Raw genomic sequence first — 14,191 nt, 5'->3', positions numbered from 1 at the left:
AAGTCTTGGGTCTGTAAAGAGATCCGCCCTCCTTCAGGGACCGGGATACACACATGCGCATACTCTCACAGAGCAGGCTGACGTCTTTCTCCTACATTAATCTGTCTCGGAGAACGACGCTAAGGGGAAATCACAGTACGGCGAGATGTTAGCGAAGACGGCTCCAAAATCGGTCTGCGCCAGCCCCGAAGGGGGCGCCGCCGTGCGCTCTCAGCCTCACAGCCAATCAGAACCTTGCCCTGGGACAGGGGGGGAGGGCGGGGCCTGACGCGGGAACACGTAACCGGCCCCTCCTCTCGGGCGAAGACGACAAGCGGCCTCCCGGGGTACGGCTCATCAGCGACCGCTTAACCTCTCCTGTGGGGAAGAGGAGGGACTGCGACGGAATCCGGAAAAATCCGCCAGGTGCGGGGGCCCGTCCGAGATTGGGCGCAGCCCTCGTGCGATGCTGTCTCTCTCGGCGACTCGATGGAGCATATTAATACTTTATTATGGCAGCTCTGGAGCGCCGGCGCTCCTGTGCTGCTGGACAAAGCAATCCATATTGGGTTTAAAATAACCGCACACGAGATCTAACCTTTACCAGGCAAAAAAAACGGAGGGGGGCGGGGGGAGCTGCAAAGGAGCAGGCCTCATTCATAACGGCCGTCTGAAACGCATGACCTGGATTCTCGCTCTCTTCCTGCCAGGCTGTGGCAGCGGCAGCACAGGGGGACAGGGGACATTCGTCTGGGAAAACGGCCTGTGACCAGAGGCTCAGAGCATCCAACACCAGAGGAACCCCAATGCCCACTTACCCCCCAACCCCCCACCCCAATGCTCTAGCGGCTGGATGGGCTACAGAGTACAACACCAAATGTGTTGCTTATGCATAAGGGAAGGACACACAGACGACCATCCCCTTCAACCCCACAAAGCCAAGCGCACGCCTGTCACAAGGGTAACGGACACCTTTTTATTTTCACATGCTGAGAATAACACACATCATTTGTGAACTATATGACTTTTCTCTGGGCAATGCTATTAACATTAAAGTATTACATTAAAAACATAATGTATTCGCTATGTAGTTTTTGAGCTTGTATCATTTTCATTCTCATTTAAAAAGAGGTTGAGAGTACATGAGAGTTCTAATTTAGTCATTTATGCTTATATTCTATATTAATTTTCAAATCAGTTTCACAATTTGCACAGTCCCTCAGATATTAGCTACAAGCCAGCTAGCTGACTATATTGGTTTGCAAATACAGTAAACAACACCATCAGCCCAGATCCAGGCCTGTGTATTTTCTTTGGATTTATGTGAGTTTATAAGGATTGGAAAAAACGCACAATTCTCTCTGGTAAAATAGCTACCTATCTCTGCCTGCATTTGCTGTAAAACATAAGGACATTTTTATGTGTAACTTTATATATAGTTACAGTATATGTTTGCAGGCTATCCAGGCTCTAAAGGTCAGAATAAATGCCCCAATGCAAACACCACCCATCTCCCCACCCCAGAAAATTTTTCTACAAACATCACCAAGTGACATAGAGTAAGGGGGCATTCAATATAACCACAATTTTGCTTCATCCTTCAAGTTGAGTTAAATCAATTTTAAGCAGTACCACATCTATCTTTCACACCAGCATGACCAGCTACCACTGAAAATAATGTGAAAATAATGAAAAATTAAAAAAAAAAAAAACATAGCTCAAAAATATAAAACAAATGTCCTGCTTGCTTTCAAAGTTAAGGACAAAGGACAAAGCAGTACAGGGACTTTGACTGAATGCCTCCATATGATCTGAAGATAGGCTTGGCAGGATTCACTTCCTACCCGCAACTAACAGCAAACTCTATGTACTGCCTTCACTGGGGCAGGGATGTCTGCTTGATTTCAGAAAGATGCCGTGATAAAGAACTAAAGGGATGGTGAGAAACTCAGAAATGTTTCTACATTGACATTAAGCAATGAACAAAGATTACAAATGGAATCCTGCTAAGCCAAATCACGATTGACGAGAGACGGTGCTCATTCCGGAACCCTGAGGAGTACGTGAGGCATTACCGCTTGGAGTAGCAGTCTGTCCAGCCGTGGGGTGCTGCTCCTCTGTCGCATTGTCTTCTACTGCCATGAAGAGAGGGAAAGAGAGGGAAAAAAATTAGAGAGAGAAAAAAAACAAAAAAAAAAAACAAGGAGAATTAGCTTTGTCCAACACATTGGCAGAATTTTATTTATTTTGAATTTCAGCAATCAGCTTCTAAGATCTTTTCTGAGCGCTACACGACTTGTCCGGTTCTGAAAAAAAAAGAAAGCAGTTTTATTTGTATTTCACTTTATTACTATTTTTGTTTATTATTTTATTTTAGAATTAAGCGTCGAAGGAGTTGTCTAGGGCAGGGACATGTCTTGAACAGAATTTAAAGAGAGGGGAAAACGATGAACCTGAGAGCCTGATATACCAATAAGCCTTGGCCTGTGTCACGACATTGGATGCCCAGTCTGTACAGTGTGTGGTTGCCAACCCTCTCCATCCAGGCATTCTGAGTCATTCTCAAAATCATGTTCATGTCCCTCCCCCCACTCTGCCTTCTGTGCTTTCCACATGTGATGAAAGTGCCCTGGGATACCCAGCCTTTTGTCAATTGGTGTCATAATCTAAGCACGACCAAAAACTCACACATAATGGAGCACCCTGAATTTTCTCATACACAGGACTACAGACATAATCTATAGTCCCAGCACTGGAAAATCTCAGCTGGGTTCTTGAAAAACAATTATCTTATTGTCATGTGTTCTGTAATTATACAACCAAAAATACAAAGAAATACAGTCCTTGTGAAGCAAAGAGCTTTGCTGGAGTTATTTTCAGCATTCATGACTGATGTTACAAAGTAATTGATCACCAAAGTCTTCAATCAGATTGCATTATCAAAAGCATTTTGCACACCATGTCAAAATTGTTGGTTTACACAGTTAAATTAAATAAACTTCAAAGGGAAATTGTCTGAATTCAAACTGCTTCTTGATTCAAGCTGGTAGATTTGTTGGTGTAGAAGACACAGAAAAGGTTTGTGTGGTTTCACTTCAAAAACCAATGTCACAGCGAAATACTGAAGTCACTGTAAATGTGTCAGGAAAAATGAGACATACTGTAATTATTGCAGGTGAGAGTTCGCTAATACACTGGTAGGGTTACATTTTGTTGTTCATTATGTCACACAGGTACAGCTGTAAGGCGATCCCTCACCAATGAACCAGCACAATATAACAAGAGCAGGTGACAAAGGTGTGCCAACTTCATACTGAAAGGACGCCAGTTTCAAACCACAGCTCGACTTCAATGACAACACACCTACAGGTCATTTTCGTGGCTTTACAGAATTCACATCAGGGGCTTTGACGCCTATTTTTGGATCGTGTCAGATTGCAATTTGGAAGACTACATTATAAAGCCATGCACAGTACAGAAGCACCATTGTTTTCAACACCATTGTGGATAACAGAGCAACTGGACCCACAGTAGAAATGAACCCTACAAACACAACAGCACATACACTCCAAATGCTAACAGCATATGTTCTATGCCTGAGAGTGAGATAACACTCCAGGCTTAGGCCAAAATCAACTGCCGTTTTTTTACTAATAAAGTGTGTTTGGCATATAAAAAGACCCTTAGGGTGAGGTACCCCAGAGCGTGAACCAGAATTGTTACACTTCAGTGTTCCATGTTACTTTTTGTTACAGTGAGAGATTGTTAAACTTATGCTACAGAAATTTATCGAATATGTAAATCAGATATTTAGATGAAAGGCACCAGAGAGAGCTCAAAATTTTCAGATTAATCTTCTGAGCACCAGGTCTGGAAAATGCTAAATGCATTTTGAATTTGAAATAAACTGTTATACTGCTGGTGCAAAAGTGTTCAATGTTAACTGCAACACAGATTGACATAACCAGATTTCAGCCCATTTTAAAAATGGAACCAGGATAAGACAGCAATATTACACATTGTCGTTATAACATACATAAATTCAGTACTTGTTTTATTTAATTTTCATAAAAACCCGCTGAATAAAACTGAACACATTTTAACACAGCTAAAACGCTGGTGCAGTTTTCATTGTGCACATTGTAAACACTGTGTCCATATTTACAGCTTGGTTTTGCTATATAGCAAGCGTGTACTTAACTCTTTAATAATACATTTCTTTATTTTCTTCCTTTTTCCAGAGGGTTCACTGCCATGAGTCATGTGCAGGGAACTAAATGGATTTTAGCTGTGGGAACAGAACAATAGCCTCTCCCACCTGGTACATGTAAAATTAGGATCTCACCAAGGAATTGATGCCTTGTGCTTCCACCCCTGCAGCTGAAATGTATTCTCACTTTTGCCTTTTGTATCAACCCTCTCATTTTCCTAAGCAAAGAAAACGTGTGGTAGACACGACCTCCCAGCAGGGATGCTTCTGGGAGACAGCGAATGCAAACTAGCAGGTTTAAAAGGCACAAAATTGCATATTTAAAGTAATTAAGGCTGCTTTTAAATCCTATGGGTAGTGGGTAGTATTCTCAGCGAGCCCCAGGCATTAGATGGTAGTGTCAAACCTCCCTCTCATCAAATGAAAGTTTTACATCTTCTTGTAAAATTTACAGAAAGTTTCTTTCATGAATTTAGCAGCTGTGTAAACTTTTGCATCTCGGTTTTCTTAAGTAGTGACACACAGGCTGCTGGTGGCAGCATGGTCAAGAGAATTTTTTTTTTCCCCTGCAGTCAATGCAAAATGTATACCACACACATAATATACCCCTTAAACAAAATACATGGTATTTTAACATCCCTTTAACCAGGGATCAGAAATATTTCTCACAGCACTACATGTCACGCCATAATTACGCTTGCTCTGACTCAGGGAGGGTGTGCGGAATCGAGCCTGTAAAAAACCCACAACCCACAATGCGACTCTGAGCAAGGGACACAATTAGCTCACTGCACGAAAGACCCAGGTCTCTCACCATCTGTGGCGAAATCACATGCACAGTGAACCAATACAGATAGCCTACATAAGCGACAGACCACGCAGCATACCTACTGTAACTATACCGCGTGAAGCACGCCCTAGGTTTGTTTAAGTCAATACATCATTACACGCTGACCTTACTGAGAATGAGTGGGGCATGTCCAAACATGCCCTGACGGTGGCGAATTAGAAGTGGCCAGAGGACAGGACAGGGTCTTTTAAGAACGACTTTGTTAAATCGGCAGGCCTTTGCCAGCACCAGGAGGGCGGATGATAAGATGCAAATTACATCCATGTGGCGTACCGATACCCAGACCCTGTCACCTTGGCGAATACTGACTTATTGGGAAAAGGTAATGCTAGCCTTGCAGGGCAGCTTGCGGCGTTCCTTATTAAGAACGCTTCATGAGAGAAGCCCTAAGAGCTTCGACAACATCTTAATGAGTTTCTCCTTTGCTATGGAGAGTACACACATAGCACCATTTAGAAGAGGGGGGTTTTAATGAATCCCCCATGGTTTCATCATAAATTGGTGCGGGGAGTTTTGAGTTTTTGTTTTGATTACTGTCCCTGTTGGTGAAATAAGGGAGGTGAGGCAGAAAATTCACTTAACAATTGATGATGATGGGAGCGCCAAACTTTTGCATTACAGACACAAGAAGTCATTATTTGTCAGCGCAGGGCTCTTATTAAAAGTTCTGCGTCTTTTCAATCTTTTTTTCCCTGGGTCCACCTTCACTCACCGCTGCAGGAGTAAATAAGACTTCTGCTTGACTGGGCGTCCATTTTTTAGAGTATCTCAGGAAAGAAAAAAAAAACAAAACAAAACAAAAAAAAAAAAAGCAACCCATCATCCTTCGTAAATGTCACGTGCACAGGTAAACGGAATCACATCTGTGCGTTCACATGCCAGATTTTTGGAGTATAGCTCACATTTTATCTGTTCCTGCTTCCATATTCACCAAACCGTGCGTTTTTAATGAAAACTAAACATTGACTTGCATTAGGAATGTAAGCCACACTTGAGCAATGGACCTCGGGCATACATTTGTTATTTTCAGCAGTGAGGCAGTGTTGCTATGACTGGGACACAGAGTGCATGCTGGGTCATGGCAGCTCGTTAACGTGCATGCAAGACTCAACTGACACATCTCAGCATAAAAACACACACCAGACAATACACTCTGAGCATGAATGTAAACATGCAGGAAGCGTTTACGCTTACATTTATTCATTTGGCAGACTCTTTTAACCAAAGCAACTTACAAGTGAGAGTGAGTACAACGCAAGCAAAAAGTCCTATAAGGAGTCAATAATGTTAGAAGCCCTGCATGACCAAGTTTCGATAGTTAGCCAGACAAGGTACAAGATAGCTAGTAGAGATATGAGGGCATGAAACCATAGATTTGAATTATTCTGAAGGAAAACAAAGACATAAGACATAAGAAATTGCTTTAAGTGGTAGTGGTGAAACATCTGAGCCTCACAAAATCACAAAATCAAAAAATAAACAATATGCATATATTTTTTGCATGTAAATGTCTATGAATTCATAAAAAAAAGATTACATCAGTCACCTTCAGCTGAACTGTGTTACAGAAGGAGCGTATCTCCATTTTCCCCAGCTGTCTGACGCTGTTAATAGAGTAATGGGACATATCCTGGCCTCGAGTGTTTATCTGAGAGCTTCCCGTCGGCAGGCCGGAGCAGGCATCTTATCACATTCTAATTGCGCACGTGCCACCACCGGCTCTCAATTAAGAAGCCGCTACAGCGATTCAAGTAATTATCTTTCACTGGACACAAAGCAAAACTGTCCTGGCTGCGGCGTAATTGATGTCACTCCTGCGCAGAGGCCGCTGTTACAATAGAGACAATAAAGACTGTGTCATCCGTCCTGACCTAAAAGAAGACGTTCACCTGGAGGATTACAGCTCAATTTGGTTTCCGTTCCGAGGTCAAGTGCTCGCTGTTAGCACCTTGAGGGGCGAACGCAGCGCCGTGTGTGCATAAATGTTTTCCTCCGAGTGATATTTTATTTGTCAAAAAAATTCCTGAAATTATTTGTAACCAAGGACCACTGAATTAAAAGCACTGAGTAAAATATTTATTTCTGTCAGACATACAGAAAAGTGGATTTTCTTTTCCCCTCATGACAGGCGTTGACCAATCGCATCGCTGTGCATTAGTTATGTTTTTTGGTTCGGATTTCAAAAGGTATATGCCCTCCTGCATTTAAACTAACGGAGAGTGTACTGCATGTTTGAACATGGAGACATTTTTAAAAATATGTCAAATACCATATTTTTCCCATTTCAGTATCTGAGGCTTATAGCCTGCCTTCATCTAAAAAGCTATTAATTTATTTACCACGAGAGCATGCTAAGATTTTATCTGTGACTTATGTTTGACAGCGACATAGACCCATGTGCATATGGTATTACTGGTATTTCTTCCAAGCCAGAATTTCTGGATAAATATTTTTGTGAGAATGTGCAGCCTTTCCCCCAGTCAGGTGAACTGGCAAAATGAGCACAGATGTCCATAAAAAGGGCAAAATCTGTTCATGGTCTAATATTTTTCAGCTCAAAGCTGCCTTCATTTTACAGATACACTATTACATTGATGAGGATAGAATTCATATTCACCTACATCTCAGAAAGCCACAACAGACAGATTAAGTTCTAACAGCATGCAACTCATTATCAAAATGTAATGAGAAATTTAGATTTTTTGATTGATTGTTTTGTACTTGCTCTACATAAAGAAACCCTAAAAAACTACTATTAAAATCATTATGAATTACTGTTACTGTTGTTATTACTGTTACTGAAGTGTACCAGCAGTCTGCAGACATGGAAATTAAATATTTAATATTGAAAAGGTGAGTCCCTTGTACCTGCAGTCTAAAATGAGTTTGTTCCAAATGTACTGTTCCTAACAATCAATGTGAATCAGGTCCTATTCTCTGTACGTTTTATTGCGTATTATTGTGTAATGTACTTAATATCCCTCTCCCCTTGTGATTTCCATCAGGTAACTGTCCCCTTGCATGATTTGCAGAGAACTTTATTGGACATTAGAATTCGCTTCACAGAACTGGTGCACTCGACTACTGACATTAGAGCACAGTTTTAACACCACAGTAGAAGTAATTAAAAGAGGTCATTAAAAATGAGAAACGGATACATTTTGTGAAAAATAATGGTTAAGCATCTCCCAGGGAAATGTGAGACAATTCAACAAGTCAAGTGTCAAAAATAGTGTCAGGGCTGATAATGGAACTCTTTGCATTGTTATATTATAATTGTTATAATGACTACAGTAAATTTTTTGTATCACATTTATAGGTGTTAATAAGTATTCTTCAGCAGATGATTGAGTCAATAAAAAAATCAACACTTTTAATCACAATCAACAATTTTAATCGAAATTGCACAAAAAGTACAACAAAGGCCCAAAGTATAAGAATTGGGGTTATGACTTTAAGGAAGAATTTGTGTCCATGTTACCAGTGCTAGTCTGTCCTGTACTAGCCATCGTTTCTGCTTGGTCCATGTCTATGCACCATGTGTACATCTAACAGGAAAGTGAAATTTAGACATATTCTACAATTCTTACATCTAAGAAGTATCTATTGTATTTTCAGTGCAGTTATTCCTGTGACAAAAAAGAATTTGAGTTCAAGGCAGAGTTGGAGTTTGGTTTTCCATTACTAACCAAATGTAACAGTGGAAGAAGTGATGGTCAGTCTGAGTTCTTGGTATCCTTACTCCAAGTACATAAAGTGGGTCCTTTTTAGGAAAGTTTGGGGTAAAAGACATCAACAATTTCTTCAAAGTAGAAACTGGTTCTGCCTTATTAACTTCACAGCTCATTTTATGATAGAAAGTGACATTTTCCCCCTTCATAGCTAACCTGGCACAATTTTATTTAAACCTGAAAGAAATATTTTGTGTCATGTAAGTAAGGACAAACATAGCATTTCCTTAAATGTGTTATTAAACATCAAGCCAAACCACTTCAATCTGTAAATCCCCCGTCTCTCCTCTTGTTTACCAGCGCTATGACTTATTCTTAAACAAACAATAAATGTCAATGCTTTAAATTCAGAATTCATTCATAAAAATATGTTCAGCTCATACATTCAGAGGGTATATGCTGAGGTCAAGTGCCAAGAAAAGAAAAAAAAAATCAAGGATCCTTTATGTGGTGAAAGGAAATTTTTCATAGTGTATATAAGGCAGGGTAGACACAACACCATCTTTAAAAACAGCGGCAATAAATTCATTTAATTGCACAGGCAATATGTTTGCACATGCAGAACCATGGAAAAAAATCCTCTTCCAATAAAACAGAGTCACTGAGAGAGGTTGAAATGTGTCCTGGGTGTTTACAGCAGTAAAAAATAACTAAATCAAAATACTTGCGGAGAAAGGGGGTTGTGTGCTCAGCCTCATACGCAGAGGGTTTAATAAAACTACATCAGAGAGGACTGCTCCTTCCGTAGCGTCAAAACAAAATTACAATCCGTTCCATGAAACACAATATGGAAAGCGCGATTGGGTAAATGTCATCTGAGGAGCGTGACATGTTTGCATACCCAGTTGATGTATGGTCTTCCGCTGAAGCGTCAATTCCCCCAGCAATAACACAGGCAGGTCTGTCTCTCAGATTTAATTGAAATGGGACTGAAAAAGTTGCCCTTCCCCACAATGGGACTTAACACAACCTCTGACTCTCTGCAGGAACCAACGGAGGGAAAAAAAGCACAAATTCCACAGGGGGATACCAGTAGTCAAGGTTTTGGTCCCCCCCCCCCCCCCACCCCACTCAACCCCAGACCCAACCCCCCACCCCACAATCACCCCCCACCCCCCCGGGGAGTGCTCCAGGGTTGTGACCTATCCCCCCAGGTGCGTTTGCTCTTTTCTTTTTTCCATGGCTTTCATAACCCTTTATGTCATTTGCTGTAAACGCGTCCTGACATACACGAGATTCTACCTCCAAATACACAACATCACAGAGGTGCGACCGCCCGCCGTGGTGTTCCCCCAGATTCACAACATCCTATCGCTGTCTGTGCAACTAGCAAAGCTCTGCCTGTTGAATACTGAAAAAGAAATCATAGAACTTTCATTAATCTAGAGAATTCCCTCCCATATGCCTTTCAAACTAATTATGAATAAATCTATAAAAGACCTCACTGAAGCCTATACAAGCGATGGAACTCTACCAGCTGATTATTGGCCGAATAGCTTATGAATATATTCCAATTAAAATATAATATTCTACAAATAAACTGGAATCAGCCACAACAGTCTATATTTCTTTTTTTTTAATTTCTACTAGCCTATCTATTGGCCAAGAAACCATCCAGTGGTATTAAATAAAGTTTAATCAAAACCAGAGCACAACAGGCTACCATTTTCCACAGTCTGTGAGGGAATTTTCCTTAAGGATGCCAGTTGGAAACAAGTGGCATGTTCCTGTATGTTGTAATGTGTGTTAAATTACACGAGACTGCAGGTCTGTCCAGGGCTTCCACAGAAATGAAATCCGCTTGACCTGATAGCTTCAGATCAGCACGATTGTTATTACACGGCACGCCAGAAAGGACAGGTTGCACACTCTCTTCCTCGCTCTGATTTCAAGAGCATGACTAACCCCGTCGGATGGTGTCAGTGACTCTTGGACAAAGAATAAAAACACACCATCAATCAAGTCCAACCTGAGGCGGCTGTTTGTTAAGCGTTTTTTTTTTTTTTTTTTTGCGCAATGGGCACTGTCTCGCCACTTTAATATTCCACTGCCACACAGCTGTAGACATTGACAGAGATTGCACACAACCTGGGAAATTGGATTTTTGCATGCTGAATGTAGTTCTAATTAGAACACTGAGTATCAGTGGTAAATCCAAGACATAAACAGGGAGTCTGTGAGACAACGGACTGTTTCCACTGCCTGGTGGAACTTATTTTATCAATGTGGCACAGATTCTGTCGAGAGACATGAAATTTTAATAGCAGAATGATGGTAAAACATGTGCACCAGAAGGTTGCAGGTTTGATGTGGCTCTGCTGCTGTTCCCTTAAGCTCAGTGCATAATTACATTTTTTTTCAGTAAACATTCAGAAGATAATGTGTAAAATATAAAGCTATGCAAGTAGCCCTGGATAAGGGCACCCACAAAAGAAATCCAACAACAGCACTAATAATAATAATAATAATAATAATAATAATAATAATGTTAGATAACTGTAGATTCCACATGAAGCTGTTCTTTTCCACTAGGCACTGATTTAAAAAGGTAGCCATAATAGCCACATAACACACATTGTAATCTTCCTTTGAGGCGAAGACTTCCAAGAAGGAGGGGAGAAAAAAGCCCACAGACCTCTTGCTGGGCATGTGAAATTGTGAACAATTATTTGCTGTGCAAAATACAATGCCAGCCAGATGAACTGGAGCTCAACCCTGTGGATCTGTAGCCACCCTACTGCCAGCTGCACACAGGAAAACTACCAACTGTGTGTGTGTGTGTGTGTGTGTGTGTGTGCGTGTGTGTGCGTGTGCGCCCGCGTGCATGCATATTTTGTGACATTCGTGCTCTTTATCCACAAAATATCAAAATAACTGAAAGGAGTCAAGAGCAGGCCAGCTCAATACACACGTAACTCAAACACGACTGTAGTGTATTAACTATAATTACTGTACTTCCATCTATTTCATAAACAGAGCAGAGTACTTTAAGTATTATGTACGTATTTACGAATTAGTCACTGTACATATCTGTGTGGATTCCCAAGCGCGTGCAAATGCATATGACGTGTACGAGAAGGTCTTAATAAGGATACAATATGAACAAAGCTGTAACAGCCAATACATAACACTCATAGTTCACTCAGTGGTGCTTGTTGGCTGACATTAATGCTGTCAATGACATGTCACTTCCAAACCTTGCGTTACTGTATACCACTTGGAGGCATTTCTAAAAAAAAAATAAAATAAAATAAAAAATCCTATTTTCCTGTATCTAAAAAACACCAATTCGCATTGCACGCCAGGTAAAAGGCATTCACTGTCTCTTTCCCCCGTCAAATCTGTCTCTCTGTTCTCACTTTGTTTTCCCTCAACCCTCCATTTCGGTTTCCTGACTATTCCCTTAAATTTTCTGCCCTCCGAAGACTGCCTCTCCACCGCACGGTCTCCTCGACCAGCGTCACATGACGGGACACCACAAACTCTTAGCCAGCTTTGCTACATTCCGACACAATTTCCAGCTCCGAACTTGAACAGCATTGTTCCGACAGAGAGCTGAAGTCCAGGCTCATTTCACATGAACCTTTCACAGGGAGCGCGCTGTAGAGGTATTCGGGTTTCTTGACATTTTCCACGGTACCATCTAACCCACCAGACTGGTATCCGCGATGCCGTAACTTCCACAATAATGCATCTTACTTTCACGGCACGTAGCTGTAGAAAGCAAATTTCCGCACTCGATCGTCGTAACGCTACCTGCGACAATGATCTGCTAGTTTGTAGCATTAAGAGGTAAACTATTTGTAAAACTTCTATAAACCAAAAAACAAGCCCACCATTTATTTCCGGTCCCGTTAACTACGGTATATTGTAGCAGGGATCGCAGGTATTGCTATAAAGCAGACCGACTACCTTCATTGTATATTACAAAAACTTGGTTGCGGTCCACCTTAAGAAACACTCGAGTTGCGTAGTGGCAGCTAGCGTTTCACTTACCTTTCAGGGATCTTGGTTTGGCTTGCTTGCGGCGAGACATCCTACAGAAAACAGCTGAAGTTGCTCAGAAATCAATTGTATACTCTAAAAGCTAATGTCATAGGAAATCCGCGGATATTTTCTTATATATTAGTAGCAAGTGCTTTTTCGACATTACACAAAATGTAGGCTATGTAAAAATATTATCTGGATACCGATAGCAATTCTGAGATGGGCAGATTGAGGTAATAACGTTTTAAAATCCGAACTATCGACACCTATTTAATTCGACTGCGGTAGCTGGAAAAGTGTCAAAATTCCGTCGCATACTTCCATTTTCCTTTCAATAAACATACGCGTGCAAACAAACGTGCGCTTTAAAAAACAAAAACAGAATTGTAGCATTTAGCGTTTGATCTTAACTGCAACCGCGGAAGAAAAGGCATCGGCAATCGCCCGCTGCGAAAGGAAAAAAATGCAACAAAACAAAAAAAGAAAGGAAGAAAATCTACTTTCCCCTACATAGCTAGCGACTAAACTAATTTAAGCTCTCCCTTTCGTAATTCCCGTTAGCTGCTCCTGGATTTGGTTCTGAATCTGATCTAAGTCTACGTCTAAATTGGTAAAAGAAGCGGAGAGAGGATGCGTGCTCCCTCCTCATCACAAACCTGCGAGGTCTTGGACTGCGCTGTCGCTCCGGTAGTCCACATAATAATGGAAAATGGAAGCAAGGCCCCCAAAGCCATCAGGATGACTCCAGAGGGGGCCCCTAACCCGCAGGGACTCGCTCTGTACGTAATCACTGAGGAAATCATTGTCAGCCTGCCTGCACTCACACACAGACAGCGAGGCATGATTAAAATCCGCGGGACTCCGGCAAGACGCGGACTCCTGGATCCCGTCTTACGCGCGGATCTGGAGTCAGACTCGAAACCGAGTCACACTCGCTCTTCGTCTCCGGCAGAGTGATAGTCCCCCTTCTGGTCGGAGCGATAAGGGAGAGGATTTTCGGCGGTGTCGCAGTTGCTGCTAGTGGCATATAGCACCTGCAGAATACAGAACTGGGCTACTGGTAAAACGGCTACATTTGCTGGTCCTGGAGGGAATACCGGCAAATGCCACTGCTGTCAACCGTCACCGCCTAGTCTTTGTCAACATAATTTTCAGGTTATTAGTTTCAAACACATTGGTAAGTCTTATAAATACCAGCCAGTTAATTTTGTTGTAATTATGTTGGATTAGTGATCTTGGAAAAAAAGGCAGCGTTTGACGATCAGATGGTAAGCCTCTGAATAAAATACAGATGATATTGTTTTCCTGTCAAGGCATAAGAATGACTTAAATTTGCCTTCGCATAAGAGCATTAAATTATTGAGGCTTATTTCTTAACACTATACAGGTATACAGGTGTAGTTGTGGATTTCCTTAAAAGGGCACATAAGAAGA

At 41.5% G+C, this 14,191-nt stretch overlaps 1 protein-coding gene across 1 annotated transcript in view; it reads right to left on the bottom strand.

Moving 5' to 3' along the window:
• LOC118771531 (zinc finger protein 521-like) overlaps positions 1-13,485 on the bottom strand; it is a 60,030-nt gene extending 46,545 nt beyond the window's left edge. The window contains exons 1-2 of the mRNA XM_036519538.1: positions 12,767-13,485; positions 2,055-2,114 (exon numbers count right to left, since the gene is read on the bottom strand). Of these exons, the coding sequence (XP_036375431.1) occupies positions 2,055-2,114; positions 12,767-12,806 (100 nt within the window). The 5' untranslated portion in view covers positions 12,807-13,485. The remainder of the gene's footprint in view (positions 1-2,054; positions 2,115-12,766) is intronic.
• Positions 13,486-14,191: the final 706 nt, after the last annotated feature.

Source organism: Megalops cyprinoides, chromosome 24 (assembly GCF_013368585.1).
Source record: "Megalops cyprinoides isolate fMegCyp1 chromosome 24, fMegCyp1.pri, whole genome shotgun sequence".
NCBI lineage: Eukaryota > Metazoa > Chordata > Actinopteri > Elopiformes > Megalopidae > Megalops > Megalops cyprinoides.
This window is presented reverse-complemented; position numbering and strand designations above follow the sequence as displayed.